We start from the raw sequence: 13,563 nt of genomic DNA, 5'->3' as shown, positions 1-13,563 counted from the left end.
CTGACGAGAAAGGTCTCTATGGCTTTTTATAAAGAAGACAAAATTTCCTTATGTTCTACTTTTATTTCAACTCTTTAGGTCTCATTGGTTCAAAGATACAGGTCGGCTGTCCAATTTCAAAACACAGTAAGCGCCAACTTTAAAAAAAAACGGGTCTTTGATTTATACATTATTTTAGGCGATTCCGCACATTCCTGCATTGTCAGAATATCAAAAAACGGCTTAGAAACGAAAATAAAATTTCTAAAAACCTAGTAACTCCACCCTGCGAAATCAAAAATGCCACGAAAACCATTTTAAAACACAGTAAGAGCCACCAACCATTTTAAAACACAGTAAGTGAAAATGACTTACTAGGTTTTAAAATTGTCAATGGCGCTTACTAGGTTTTGAAATGGTCAGCAAAGGTCAATTTTTGCCCGTTAATACACAAGTAAGTCACAAATGGCATACATTATTACAAACACTTTTTTCGAAAAAATATCAGATATTTCAGGACCTGTATCTTTGAACCAATGAGACCTAGAGAGGTGAATTAAAAGTAGAACATAAGGAAATTTTGTCTTCTTTATAAAAGCCATAGAGATCTTTCTCGTCAGAACCTTTCTACTAGCCCTATTTTGCATAAACCAAAAAAAACTCAAACATTGTAAACTAATTTTAGCTCAAAATTTAGGAAATATTGTCTAATTTAAGGCAGCCATAAATAATGTTCGTGTCAGACATGCCTTCTTAATATGGCGATTTGGTTCATTTAGATAAAACTTAAAAATATGCCGGTATTTCAGCTATTACTTAGTGCGGTCGTGTAAAAGTGCTGCAAAATTTGATTTATATTATGTGATCCAAAACATATAAAAAAATAAAAAACATATAAATTATTACGTTATTATTGCAATTTCAATATTCTTTACTTGTCTTAAATTACACAATAATGGCTCTTACTAGGTTATAAAATGGTCAGTGAGGGCGGTTTTAGGGTGAGAAAACCATTTAAAACCTAGTTAGTGTTTTCTTTTGTGCATTACAGCAACAATATTAGTCATATTTAAATGAAATAGTATTGTATGTAAAGCCTAGGTTCTACCGGTTCTTTTAAGCTTACATTCGTTTAGATATGTATCATAGTTTTACCAGGGCATTGAAATGAAGGGACAAAAACGTTTTTTGGCTCTCCTGAACATTTTGTCTCTTGGCTGTTACTGTGTTTTGAAATTGGACAGCCGAGGTTCTGAAATATCTGATATTTTTTTCGAAAAAAGTGTTTGTAATAATGTATGCCATTTGTGAGTTACTAAAATTAACGGGCGAAAATTGACCTTTGCTGACCATTTCAAAACCTAGTATGAGCCATTGACCATTTTAAAACACAGTAAGTCATTTTCACTTACTATGTTTTAAAATGGTTGGTGGCTCTTACTATGTTTTAAAATGGTTTTCGTGGCATTTTTGATATCGCAGGGTGGAGTTACTAGGTTTAATTTTAGAATTTTTATTTTCGTTTCTAAGCGGATATTTATTTATCTGACAATGCAGTTTTGTGCGCAATCGCCTAAAATAATGTATAAATCAAAGACCCGTTTTTTTTTAAAGTTGGCGCTTACTAGGTTTTGAAATGGCACGTTTATTTTCAAGTTTTAATAAAATTATACATAAAAATACGTCTTTCATCTTTAACGTCATCTCTTAATCTCCACTCACTCTTCCATTCATTCGTTCTCATACTTCACTCCTTACGTTCCAAACCCCACATAGGTAAGTGACTCACTTTTGAGCATTAGCAATGAAAAATAAGTAAGCGGCATTGTTCATGGCTAATTTGCGATGATAGTACGACGTACGGTAGCTTGAAAGTCACTTTTAAAATAATTATATGCGGCAGATGTGGCTCGCACTATCAACACTACGATGGGATAGGATCTTATTGCTAGGTAGTTATTATGACGGGTAGCACGTTATTTTTAAGATTTTATATCAATTCTGTATATTTTATGTTTATTATACCTACTAACATTTACTTTTTACTTTGTCCTCAGGAGCGATTTTCGATCAGAACACAGAAGAAATACAAAATGTGTTCAAATACGCAATGACTCAGCACAATCAGAATATTAGCAGTCGTGGACGCCTGGAGTTGCAAGCCTATGTCGACGTCATCAACACGGCCGACGCTTTCAAACTCTCTCGTTTGAGTAAGTTATCTAATCTTCTTAATTTTTTAAATCCTCGGAATTACTGGCTGACAATTAAAGTTAATTGTCAGCATACATTCAGTAGTTTCAGCTGTGAGTTCTCACAACTGAAACTACTGAATGTATGCTCCTGAAACTTGCCGGGATTATTCCATATATTTATGTTCTGATCATTATTCTTTATCTTCTAGGAAACGATTTTACGAAAGTCAAATTCTAACGGTGTAAAAAGGGAGGGCTACGTTTGTATTGAGATAACGTAATTCCTTTGTCCAATTGACTAAAATTTTTGCATGAACATTCTTTATCAGAATACATATTATGTTTCGTATTACACTCACGTGCAAAGAAACAGTTCCACAATCGAAATGCAGACACCAAATGACCCTAATTTTTTAAAACATTTACTATGAAATTTAAACAAAATGTTTGGGCCATTATTTTATTTTGGGTACAATTTGACATACTTTTACAGATATTTTTTTCAAAAATAAACTTCTTATTAATTAACCTTTTAATATTTATTTATGTTAATTAACATTTATATTATTCATTAAATACATTTGCAGCGATGTTTTCTTGCTATTTCTTAAAGTTATTGACGTTTAATCGAGGAACGATGAGAAAAAAATACTACTGCGTTACTTTCATACAAAATTATGTTTTATTGTTAGGAACATATATTTTGGTTTGTAAACATATACCAGATAAAAAGTAAGAAAAAAAACATTAATCTAACAGTTTAAATTACAAAATATTCTCAGTTTTGTTATTCATTCTATAATAAAGTTTCCCACTGCGTTACCAATCAATAAGTTTTAATGCAATACTTTTCGAAAAAAGGACAAAATAATCATAATTTTTTGCTCAAAGTTTTAGAAATAGCTCTAAATAAGGTGAATTATAATTATTATATTTAGTTTAACATTCTTTCTAATATAGAGTAGCTAAAATGTTTGTGAATACTCTCAGGAAACGAGGGACAAATAGATAACGCAGTGGTTAATTGGTAACACAGTGGTATCTCAATCACAATCTTTATACTTTCTTCAATTAAAACTAATCATAATGTGAAAAAAACTATCAAACTAAAATTAACAGAACTCTTTGTTTAATATCAAACATTAAAATCGCTGAAAATATAACAACTTAATACTAAGAAATATTTCTCATTTTTTTTGCCTATAAAGCCGTTGTTTTTCAGCCGCTGTTTTCGCCATTGAGTCTGAAATGTTATACTGTAACAATATAATATGCTCAAATGTTATATTTTTACCATAAATTGAGTAACAGATACCTGAAAACTATAAGAAAAACCCCTGAGTTACTATAGCTACAACTGCGTTACTGAAAAAGTAACGAAGTGTAGCGGTAACGCAGTTGTAAAACAATAACCTATTTGAAGTTAGTACTTAAATGAATACACATACATGGGATATCAAAATGCCCTAATAATTGTTACTAATTATTACATATATTGCATGAAATAAAATAATAAATATCTATAAAACTCACCGTATGTCGCCGGTAACTCAGTGGCGTCACAATAAATACACGCGCTTCTCTCCAGGACTCTCATCCGAAAGACTTGTTCATTTTATCCGTCCCGCTCTCCTTCCTGCACTCCGATACAAATACACAGCCATTCAAATGATCTTAGGTGTAAGAAAGTGAAAAAAAGTTTATTTATGATTGAATTTCCTAGGGTAACCTAGTGTAGGTGTATTTTTGCTTAGGCTTGGGGACTCGGCCAGGAATATTAATTGTCCCATAATATGTTCATATAAAATCATGAATATTACCGTGAAGTAAAGTTTAAATAATGACATATTCGTTATAATATTCAAAAAAATTGTTTCCATTATAATTTTTTACACACGTTGTGCTTGTTTCATATGACTCGCTCCGAGGGACAGACAATTTTTGTATGAAAAACAATTGCGTTACCAAAAACAACAACAGAGTTACCGTAATTTGTAAATAAATAAAGTATTTTACATAAATTAATTATATTTTCTGTGACCGGTGTCTTATTTAATTGCTACAGACGGTAGCTATATTCCTGAATTTCATTATTTAATTTTTTAAAAATGTTTCTTTGTAGGGGACCGATAATTGTCCCTAAAATAAAATAATGGCCCGTTTATGTTTTTAGTTGGTAATATTCTGATGCACCGTTAATGTAGAAAAATATTGCAGAAGGCGCCATTAAGTTAGTTTTTTTCGTAAAGGGGCCGTCCATTAATCACGTGAGGCTCAAAGGGGGGGGGAGGGGGTACTGAAAACCTCACGAAACATCACGAGGGGGGAGGGGGGGTTCTCGTTAGACATCACGTGTATTAATTTTTTGTCAAAAATTAGGTATTTCTGAACCGATATTTCGACGGCGCAAAAATTTTAACGATTTGTAGTATGACCTATATTTTTTTCTAGTCAAAAATTGCCTTTACATAGACTTCCAAAAAAATACACGTGATCCATGGGGGGGGAGGGGGGGTTGGTCCCAAACCTCACCAAATATCACCAGGGGGGAGGGGGGGGGTCAAAAAATGAGAAAAACGACCTCACGTGATTAATGGACGGCCCCAAAGGAGTAATTAAGGGTTTTTCTCACTGGAACTTTTTCATTGCCCGTGAGTGTATAAGCCTAGTCAGAGGCCTTAGGGCAGCTTGAAAACAACTGACAGTCCGGCCCACTTACCCGACAACTCTCTCAGCACAAGCTTGCTTTTGTTGGGTTCCACCACCAACTAGCCCAGCGAGGTGGACTAGGCCATTCCTACATTGGAAGGAGATCCGTGCCTCAGTAAAAGTGGCTTTGCAGCTCTATATATCTCTCAAGTGCCACCATGGACCATGGTGCCACCAGTAATTGACAAAACGCCATTTTTATATTTGAATTATCAGTCAATGCCTCGGAATATAACGGCCTAACGCTCTTTGGTCAGCACTGACTTTTTATTGCTTTCATGGAAAAGAATGCTAGGTAAATTAACTGAGCAATCCAAAACCTATAATTGCAATAAGGTGATTTTAACTTTACATAAGTTCTCAAAACAGTTATGAAAGTTTTGCAGAGCAGTTCAGGAAGTACCTATTATTAGGGCACGGCACAGGCACAGGAACGGTGATGGAGGCGAAGAGAGATAAATGGATAGCTTATCTAGAACTTTCTTCCCGAGAAAACATTTTAAGGTCAAGCGAAGCTCGCGGGGCAGCTTGTCATTTTATAAATATATTTCATTCATGCTAATTAGACAGTAATATTACTTACGGCTGGGTTACTGGGTTGGGCTGCATTCGGGAAACTTCGTCACATATTCTCCTCGGCCAGAGCCTGAAGACAAAAGTCTTCAACCGCAGTGCGTCCTGCCAGTGATGATGTATGGTGCAGAGACGTGGACTCTGACGGTAGGACTGGTCCACCGATTTAAAGTCGCTCAGCGTGCTATGGAGAGAACTATGCTTGGGGTTTCTCTGATGGATCGTGTCAGAAATGAGGTTATCCGTCGGCAATGTCGGTTACCGACATTGCTGTCAAAATATGCAAGCTGAAGTGGTGGCAGTGGGCTGGTCATATCGGCCGAAGAACCGATAACCGTTGGGGTAGACGAGTTCTAGAGTGGAGACCACGAACAGGCAAACGCAGCAATTTTTTATTCGAAAATCGTTGTCAAAACAAATTTGCCATTGGTACATGACTGTTATGTGTTACGGAGTAGGTAATATACACTCACGGGCAATGAAAAAGTTCCAGTGAGAAAATCACCAAATTACTCCTACGCGGAAAAGGATAGCTTAATGACACCTTCTGCAATATTGAACTACATTTAAAAGTACACGAGAATAGTACCAACTAAAGTCATAGACATTATGTTGACGTTATTAAGGGACGGAATTTTGTAAGTGGAACTGTTTCATTGCCCGTGAGTGTAGGTAGGTAGGTATTACAATGACCATAGCCCTAAGGTTAAAGAGAGGAGCTATGACTATGAATTTAAGTTAGGCGATCGGATAAAATTCTGTGGCACAAAATCTTTTGTTATTAAATTATTAACATCGTAGAATATAAAATAACCTTCATAAAAATGCAAGGAATGTGATATTCTAGTAAGATTTTTTGTGCAAGGGGTTATGATCAAATTTAGAATTATCTACTACTTCTGGTCATCGAAGGAGAATTTTTAATTTTGCTGGAATTAAATTTTTTATGTCCCGGCCCGAGCTCTGGAAGCTGGTTCACTACCACCTGAGGCTGAGGTATATGTCGTCTGAGATAACCTAATAGTCATAAACAAAAAGCAAAGCACAATATTCTTCAATTATCACTGGCTAATTATTTATAGATTGTTGAGAATATTTTAATACCTACCGAAAAGTATTTGGTTCGTACTTGTACCAATATAACGTACCTATTGTTACAAAATAAAACAAAGCGCAATAGCCATAGCTCCATACTACATCCAATATAGCAATGTATTTCAACAACAGTTTGCAGAATTATATTAGATTTGCCGCTACTGCCTCGGCTGTAAAAAAGTAATCGGGAATCTCATCTCGGCCTCGCTGGCACTGGACACGTGCACACAAAATATACCGATTCGGTTCGGAAAAAATGATGTAGGTACCTTACATCCAGTAAAAAATATACGACTGTTTTACCCGTATTTTACGATTGACTACGGCAGATACGCAGAGCTCTTTTGTAGTTATAAACCTATTGTCGATTTCTGTCAATTTAGTAAAATAATTACAGAAGCAGCACGAATTACAATCACAACACAAACACAGGTTTGAAATTCTCTGTAGTTATATGGCCTTTTATTTTTGTATGTATGTTACTTCAATACATTATAATATAGGTAATAATAATATGTTGGGACATCTCACACAAGGCCATCCGACCCCAAGCTAGGCAGAGCCTGTGTTATGGGTATCGGACAGCTGATATATGTAGGTACACAAATGCATAGATAGATACATATTAAATATAAATATCAACACCCAAGACCCGAGTACAAATATCTGCCTTTAAACAGATATCTGCCCCAGCCGGGAATCGAACCCGGGACCTTCGGCATGGTGCACCATAAAAGAAAATAAGATAAAATAAAAACTTATAAATGAAAACCATGTCTTTGTTTGCCTTTTAGAATAAAATTTAGATATATGTGTAAAAATAAATAATACTTAATTATCTATCTACAATCACAATTCCTACAATAATCTACATCTCTGTATTAAAAACAACATGCCTCAATTTATGGTTTAAAACCTTATAAACAATTGTACATTTTAAATATACCGTAAACAAAGTCCTATCTAATGATAAAAGTGGGGTACTACCCGTCGTAATTTCATCCATTCCTCGCTTCGTTCGTAAATCGTAATAATGCGACCGCTTCCACTGATCCTTATCGATATGATATCAACAAACACCCAACAAAGCTATCTTTAAAAATATCAACGGAGCATTATAAACTTCACTCAACAATATACAGTATTCACTGGGTATTAATATTTTTATTGCTCCTTCTATCTCCGCAACTGCGACATTTCAAGAAACTAATTTTGAAATAAGAGTCGACACAAGCACTCGTTCTTTATCACTCAATTTGAAAACCGCCACAGCAATAGTCTGCCACCGCAACAATGGAGAAATCTGCCGCCTTGTTTCGCTGCGTAAAAATATGACAATAGATAAAGGTGAGAGAACATTTTATTTTCCTCGGAAAGTAGAGTCTGTACAGAAATACTGGGGCGGGATTAAAAGGAGAAACATAAGCAAATTGTCCGTGAAAGAGGGTGAGCATAGGCCACCATCGCCACCCAGCGTATTTAATATATTCGCTTTAATGACAACTACTTTCCGGCCACCCGCGGAATTGCCTTTTCTTCTGCAACATATTCTTAAAAAAAGAATTCAGTAGAAACCTATTAAAATAAATGGTGTTATACAGAATGATTGATACATAGAACAACGCGGACTCGGGTGGTGTGTGTGTGCACTGAGGGACCACATGTTTTTTTGTAGGTTTGGTAACTAAAACATTTAGTAAAAGTTGTAACTTAATTTGTAAAACGAATGCTGGCATTTGTAAACAATTAATTCAAAAGTTATTCGACATTTATGTGGTCCCTCAGCACAAAAAAATAATTTCAATTTCTAGAAATCTAGTTGTAGGTAGTCGTGTACATCGCGGTATGGTTTCTTTTTAGCTTATGTATTTATATTTTGTATGAATTTGTAGATGGCTCCCTGAAAACTACTAAAATAAACGGTTATTCTTAATATTACGAGGTTTCATTGTGAATTGTGATTATGATCAATAAGTGCTAGAAAATAGAGTTTACATTATGGTTTTATCTGGAGTGGTGCCATCATCGTTACGACCATCTGCAGATATAAATGTATTGCATGCTCGAGTCGAAGATGATGAGCTACTAAAAAGGTTTTGGGAACTAGAAAAAGATACAGAATTGACGAAAGAGCAAAGGTTTACTGAAGAAGAGAAACGTTGTGAAGAACACTTCGATAGAACAATACAAAGAGATGAATCTGGAAGATATATAGCTCGGCTTCCTTTTAAAGACGATGAGATACAACTTGACGGATCTGAAAAAATATGTCACGTGAGATTAAATAGTTTGAGGAGGAAATTAGACAAAGATATGAACCTGAAAGAAAAATATTCGGAAGTATTTTATGAGTATCTAACTTTGGATCACATGGAAAAGGTTCCAGATGCAGAGAAAAACAAGCAATTTTTCGGTCTTTTTAAATTGGAAAATAAATAAATTATTATGAACATTCACGTACAATAGTTTTACTATTCGAATTAGTTCGAGGAGTGAATGTTCATATTATCATGAGCCACATCGCTGCCGCTGTGGCGAACATGCCGACCGCCGCGGTCACCACGGCTTATCGTGCGGCCGCAGTGCCGGGCGTATAGCGCGCCATGCCGCACTCAACGACACCATCCGCCGGGCCCTTGCCAGTGCAAACGTTCCCGCTACCTTAGAGCCAAGCGGGATCATGCGGGACGACGGCAAGAGACCCGACGGCATGAGTCTGGTGCCATGGAAGAGGGGCCGGCTGCTGGTGTGGGACGCAACATGCGTGGACACACTAGCACCGTCCCATCTTCCATCTACCTCCAGAGAGGCTGGCGTTGCGGCCGGGCGGGCGGAGATGATGAAAGGCCGCAAATATGCATCCCTAGGAGAGGGGTACATGTTTGTGCCTTTCGGAGTCGAAACCCTAGGGCCGTGGGGACCGGAGGCACGTCAGCTTTTTAAAGACATCAGCACCAGACTAATAGAAGTCTCAAGGGACCCTAGGGCTGGCTCTTACCTCGCGTAACGCGGCCAGCGTCTTGGGTACCCTACCCGACAGTGGCAGCGATCTGGCCAGCATTTTCTTTTTAGTTTAATTTTAATTTTATATTAGTTATTTAGATTGTATTGTGTACATAGAAATATAAAGTAAACTTATACTATTAAAGTAAAAAAAAAAAAATTCTAGAAAAGTATTTAGTTTTGAGGAATCCTTTGTTACTACATAATTAGTAAAAAGCATTTAAAGCTATACATCTCGATCAAAAACATAAATTTACTTTGATTATATCGTATTCCAGTAGCATTTTTTGGTCTCTGAGGGACCACTTTTTATTGGCTTAAAAAATACTAATTATGACATTAAACAACATTAAGATTTATACACGCATTAGTAAAAGTTACAAGAAACATTATAACAGTGAAATAACTAGATAATTAAGTGTATATTTCATAAATTTCGTATTAATTTGTGGTCCCTCAGTTCACACACTATAGAATTATAAATTCATTAAAATATCAAAAAATCCAAGGAAATCTGCAATGTTGCACTTATTACAAATTATAAAAATAGTTTTACTAAAGGAAAATCATCATTTATCATGGATTAATCACTCATTCAACAAGTTATTAATTTTTTTCCAATTCCCTTATATTGGAATTTTAGGTTATGTTTATCAAATCCGGAATCCGGATATTCTATGAATTGAAGCTGTCATTTTAGTATGTAAACAAATCATTTTCTATGAAACGAACGCTTGGCCAACTAGATTGCGTCTAGTGAAAATTGAGACTGCAACTAGTTTTTATAAATCGGTGGGCCTTTCTGGCCTACCACCCCAGCAGAGGGAAACGTCTGCCTATTTCGTCTCCAGACCATTCATACTTAATGGATTGATAAGTCGATCCTTTTAATTCATTCTTTAGTTGAATAAATCGTCATCGGTAAGTACTTTCGGCAAACCGTGCTATTGTACAAGCATTCATTGGGTGAAACTAATTTCTTCGAACAGTGCTGTTTGGGAACCGTGCTATATCGGAGATCAATTTGGAAAACGGTATGAAGCTTGGAAAAGTCCTTAGGTAGGTATATAAGATTTTTATTAGCTTAAAATTGGAATAAGTCAAGTCCTAGACAACTTTTGGAAAGTCTTCAAATAAAATTCAATTTATCATTGGAAAGTCAAGTGACCTACTAAGTTTCTATGAGGAAGCAATATTTTTTATACAATTTTTTAAGTTTTTAAACAATGCTGTTTCTGTAGGAATATGGGCATAGGTTCCCCGTAGGTACACTTTTCTTAAAACTATTCTAAGTCCAAAATATACATGAAACTAAATCGCTTAACTACTACAATCTTCAAAGTTTTTTTTCTCTTGACTTGGCTCAAATTTGACTAAGTTTCTTGACTGTACCTTTACTCAGAATAATAACTTTAAAGTACTAACATTCACTGCAAAATGCACTAAACCTGTCTTGCTCTTGCTTGCTCGTCGACTGTCCCGCCTCCAGGCGGGGTGCGCGGTGCGCTGTCGCAGGGCTGTTCCTCCTCGGCCCCGCAGCAGCAGCTCGTCCTCGGGGTTGCCGCTCCCCGCAGGTCTCCGACTGCAGCCAGGCTCGTTCCTCCGCTCTCGTTCAGGCACAAGCACTGAGCACTTTTTCTAGAACTTTTAGCCGACGAGCTCCATATGTAGCTTTATCCGGCTCGAAGGACCATGATTAATCCCAAGGTCGTCCGGAGGTAATGATACAACGGTGTTCCAGTTATGAATGACAATATATTAAATTGACACAGCTTATATAGCTACTGCTGAAACCTCACTCTTCCGCGATGTACAAAATGTCTTAATAACACCATCTATGCCACTGAATATATAAATATACAATACACAACAATTCCTAATCAGTTACACTTTATCCTTATAGGGGCCGCCACCACCACCTCTGGTAGCGATTGAACAGCTAAGTTGAATCGTTTATGGTGGTCCGGCTCGAGTGTTCCCGTTAGCGTGGCAGGGTTTCCGCATCATCGTAATACGCAAATTTAATAAATGCCATATTTTAATAATATTTATACTTTGTTAATTTACAAACTGCGCTGCGGGCACGTATCAAGTAATTCTAGACTTTTCCAGATTTAGCCAGGCTATCGAGCGGGAAATCGACTTCTTTCACTAGAATCGAATCAATATTTTTTTCCTTTGTGCCAATGGTTATTACTAAGCATTTCTATTCGGTAATATCCCAACGAGAAAAACAAGCATCGCGAAGCCCATTCATATCATATTGATATAGCAGGATTGGTTCACTGAATAATTAATTATGAAGCAAAATAATTAAACGGCTATGTTTCAGAGCTAGTTTCTAAGAGGCCAATAAAGTTTAATCTCGATAAAAATATAAAACAAACAAAATAGCACTGTGGCGAAAGCAATTATGATAAAATTACTTTTAAATTGCATTGAGATACTCGCACTTAGCAGTATTATATTATCTGTGGTATGGTTTCATTCAGGATAATTGATTCTCTATTAGATGTATTCCTTTAAAGTGGTTGTGGATTGTGGAAATCAATTGCAGTCGATTTGTACATAATAATTGTTTGTCCATTATTATTAAAATAAGGCATCATAATTTTATCTAACGCCGCTGCCGTACGCAAACTTAACCATTTTCACTTTAAGTTTCTCTCCGTTGGATTGAAGCCTTTTTTTCTCAAAAGGTAAGAACGAAACCATAGGATCACTTTGTTGCCGGTCTTACTTTCTGTCAAGGCCCTTTGTCTCCGGAACGCGTAAAGGGAACCATGTATTCATATTAAATTTGGTCCATTAAAGCTGTGAACAAATCAACCCCTTATTTTCCTGTAAAAATTATGTGGCTAAAAACATGCAAAAAACTCATTTTCACGCTCTCATCTAGATGAAAATTCATAGGGTACTTACGATTCAGACAATGACATTTAGCAAGTAGTACTGATAAATACTTAAGATTTAGATGTAACCAACCGTATAATTACTAACGTTTTTGTTCAAACAAATAAGTACGAAAAAAAATGAGTACAATGTATTTTTGTACTAACTTAAATAGACAACATTTCGGGTTCCGCTCATCTGGCATAATCTTTATTGACCAAAACTCATTTCGCATAACTCGTATGGTCTAAACTTTTTTGGCCGAACCATCACTTTGCCAAGACTTATGTGGCATAAGGCTCGTTTCGTCTAAAACTCTTTAGGCACAATCTTTAAACACCTAAGTTTCGTTTGCTCAAATTTATGTTCGTCTATACCTATGTATAGACGAACATAAATTGTTATGTTATCTTAATAAATAATATATTAAGTATGTAGTAAATGTACAAATTGTAGTATTTTTCTCCTACATCCCGAAAATCACGATATTGTATGATCAAAAAATCGAAAGTTAACGACCAATATAATTATTACAAACCCCATGAGATCGAAACCTAAAAATAGGTGCGACGACGAGCAAAGCGAGGAGGAGCGTGTTAGGTGCACATGTTCATCAAAACCAAAGCGGAGCGCAGCGAAGCGGAGCGGAGCGTTTTCCAAACAGCGGAAACAATACAAGGCACCAGTTTGCGCTATGTAGGGAGACGCTCCGTCAAAGTTAAAGCCAAACGAATATTATTACTTTGTATAAACCTATGCCATAGCATTATTAGGCTATTCAAGATTTGGCCATACCATTATTAGGCTAAACAATGTTATGCGAAATTAGTTTTTACCCAACGAGATTTATGCCATACGATTTTCGGCGTAACGAGACTTTGACCAAACGTTACTATGCAATACGAGATTAGGCAAAAAAATCTTATGCCAAAAAAGGTAGAACCCAACATTTCATTTTCTTTACCCTATATTTTTATTAATTATTCGGAAAGTTTATAGAAAATTAGTGGACCCGTATTTTTTTATTTTGTATATACATAAATTTTTGCATGTTATTCTTAAATTTAAAGTTAATTATTTTAAAACCGGAAGTGACGTCACATATTAGGCTCAATTT

General features: G+C 35.9%; 1 protein-coding gene across 1 annotated transcript in view; it reads left to right on the top strand.

The window, feature by feature from the left end:
* The window catches only part of LOC105389788 (glutamate receptor 1), an 88,362-nt gene that overhangs the window by 24,801 nt on the left and 49,998 nt on the right, over positions 1–13,563 (top strand). The window contains exon 2 of the mRNA XM_011560967.3: positions 2,037–2,192. Within this exon, the coding sequence (XP_011559269.3) occupies positions 2,037–2,192 (156 nt within the window). The remainder of the gene's footprint in view (positions 1–2,036; positions 2,193–13,563) is intronic.

Source organism: Plutella xylostella, chromosome Z (genome assembly GCF_932276165.1).
Source record: "Plutella xylostella chromosome Z, ilPluXylo3.1, whole genome shotgun sequence".
In the NCBI taxonomy this organism is placed as follows: domain Eukaryota; kingdom Metazoa; phylum Arthropoda; class Insecta; order Lepidoptera; family Plutellidae; genus Plutella; species Plutella xylostella.
Note: the sequence above shows the minus strand (reverse complement) of the source record. Positions and strands in the feature narration are given on the sequence as shown.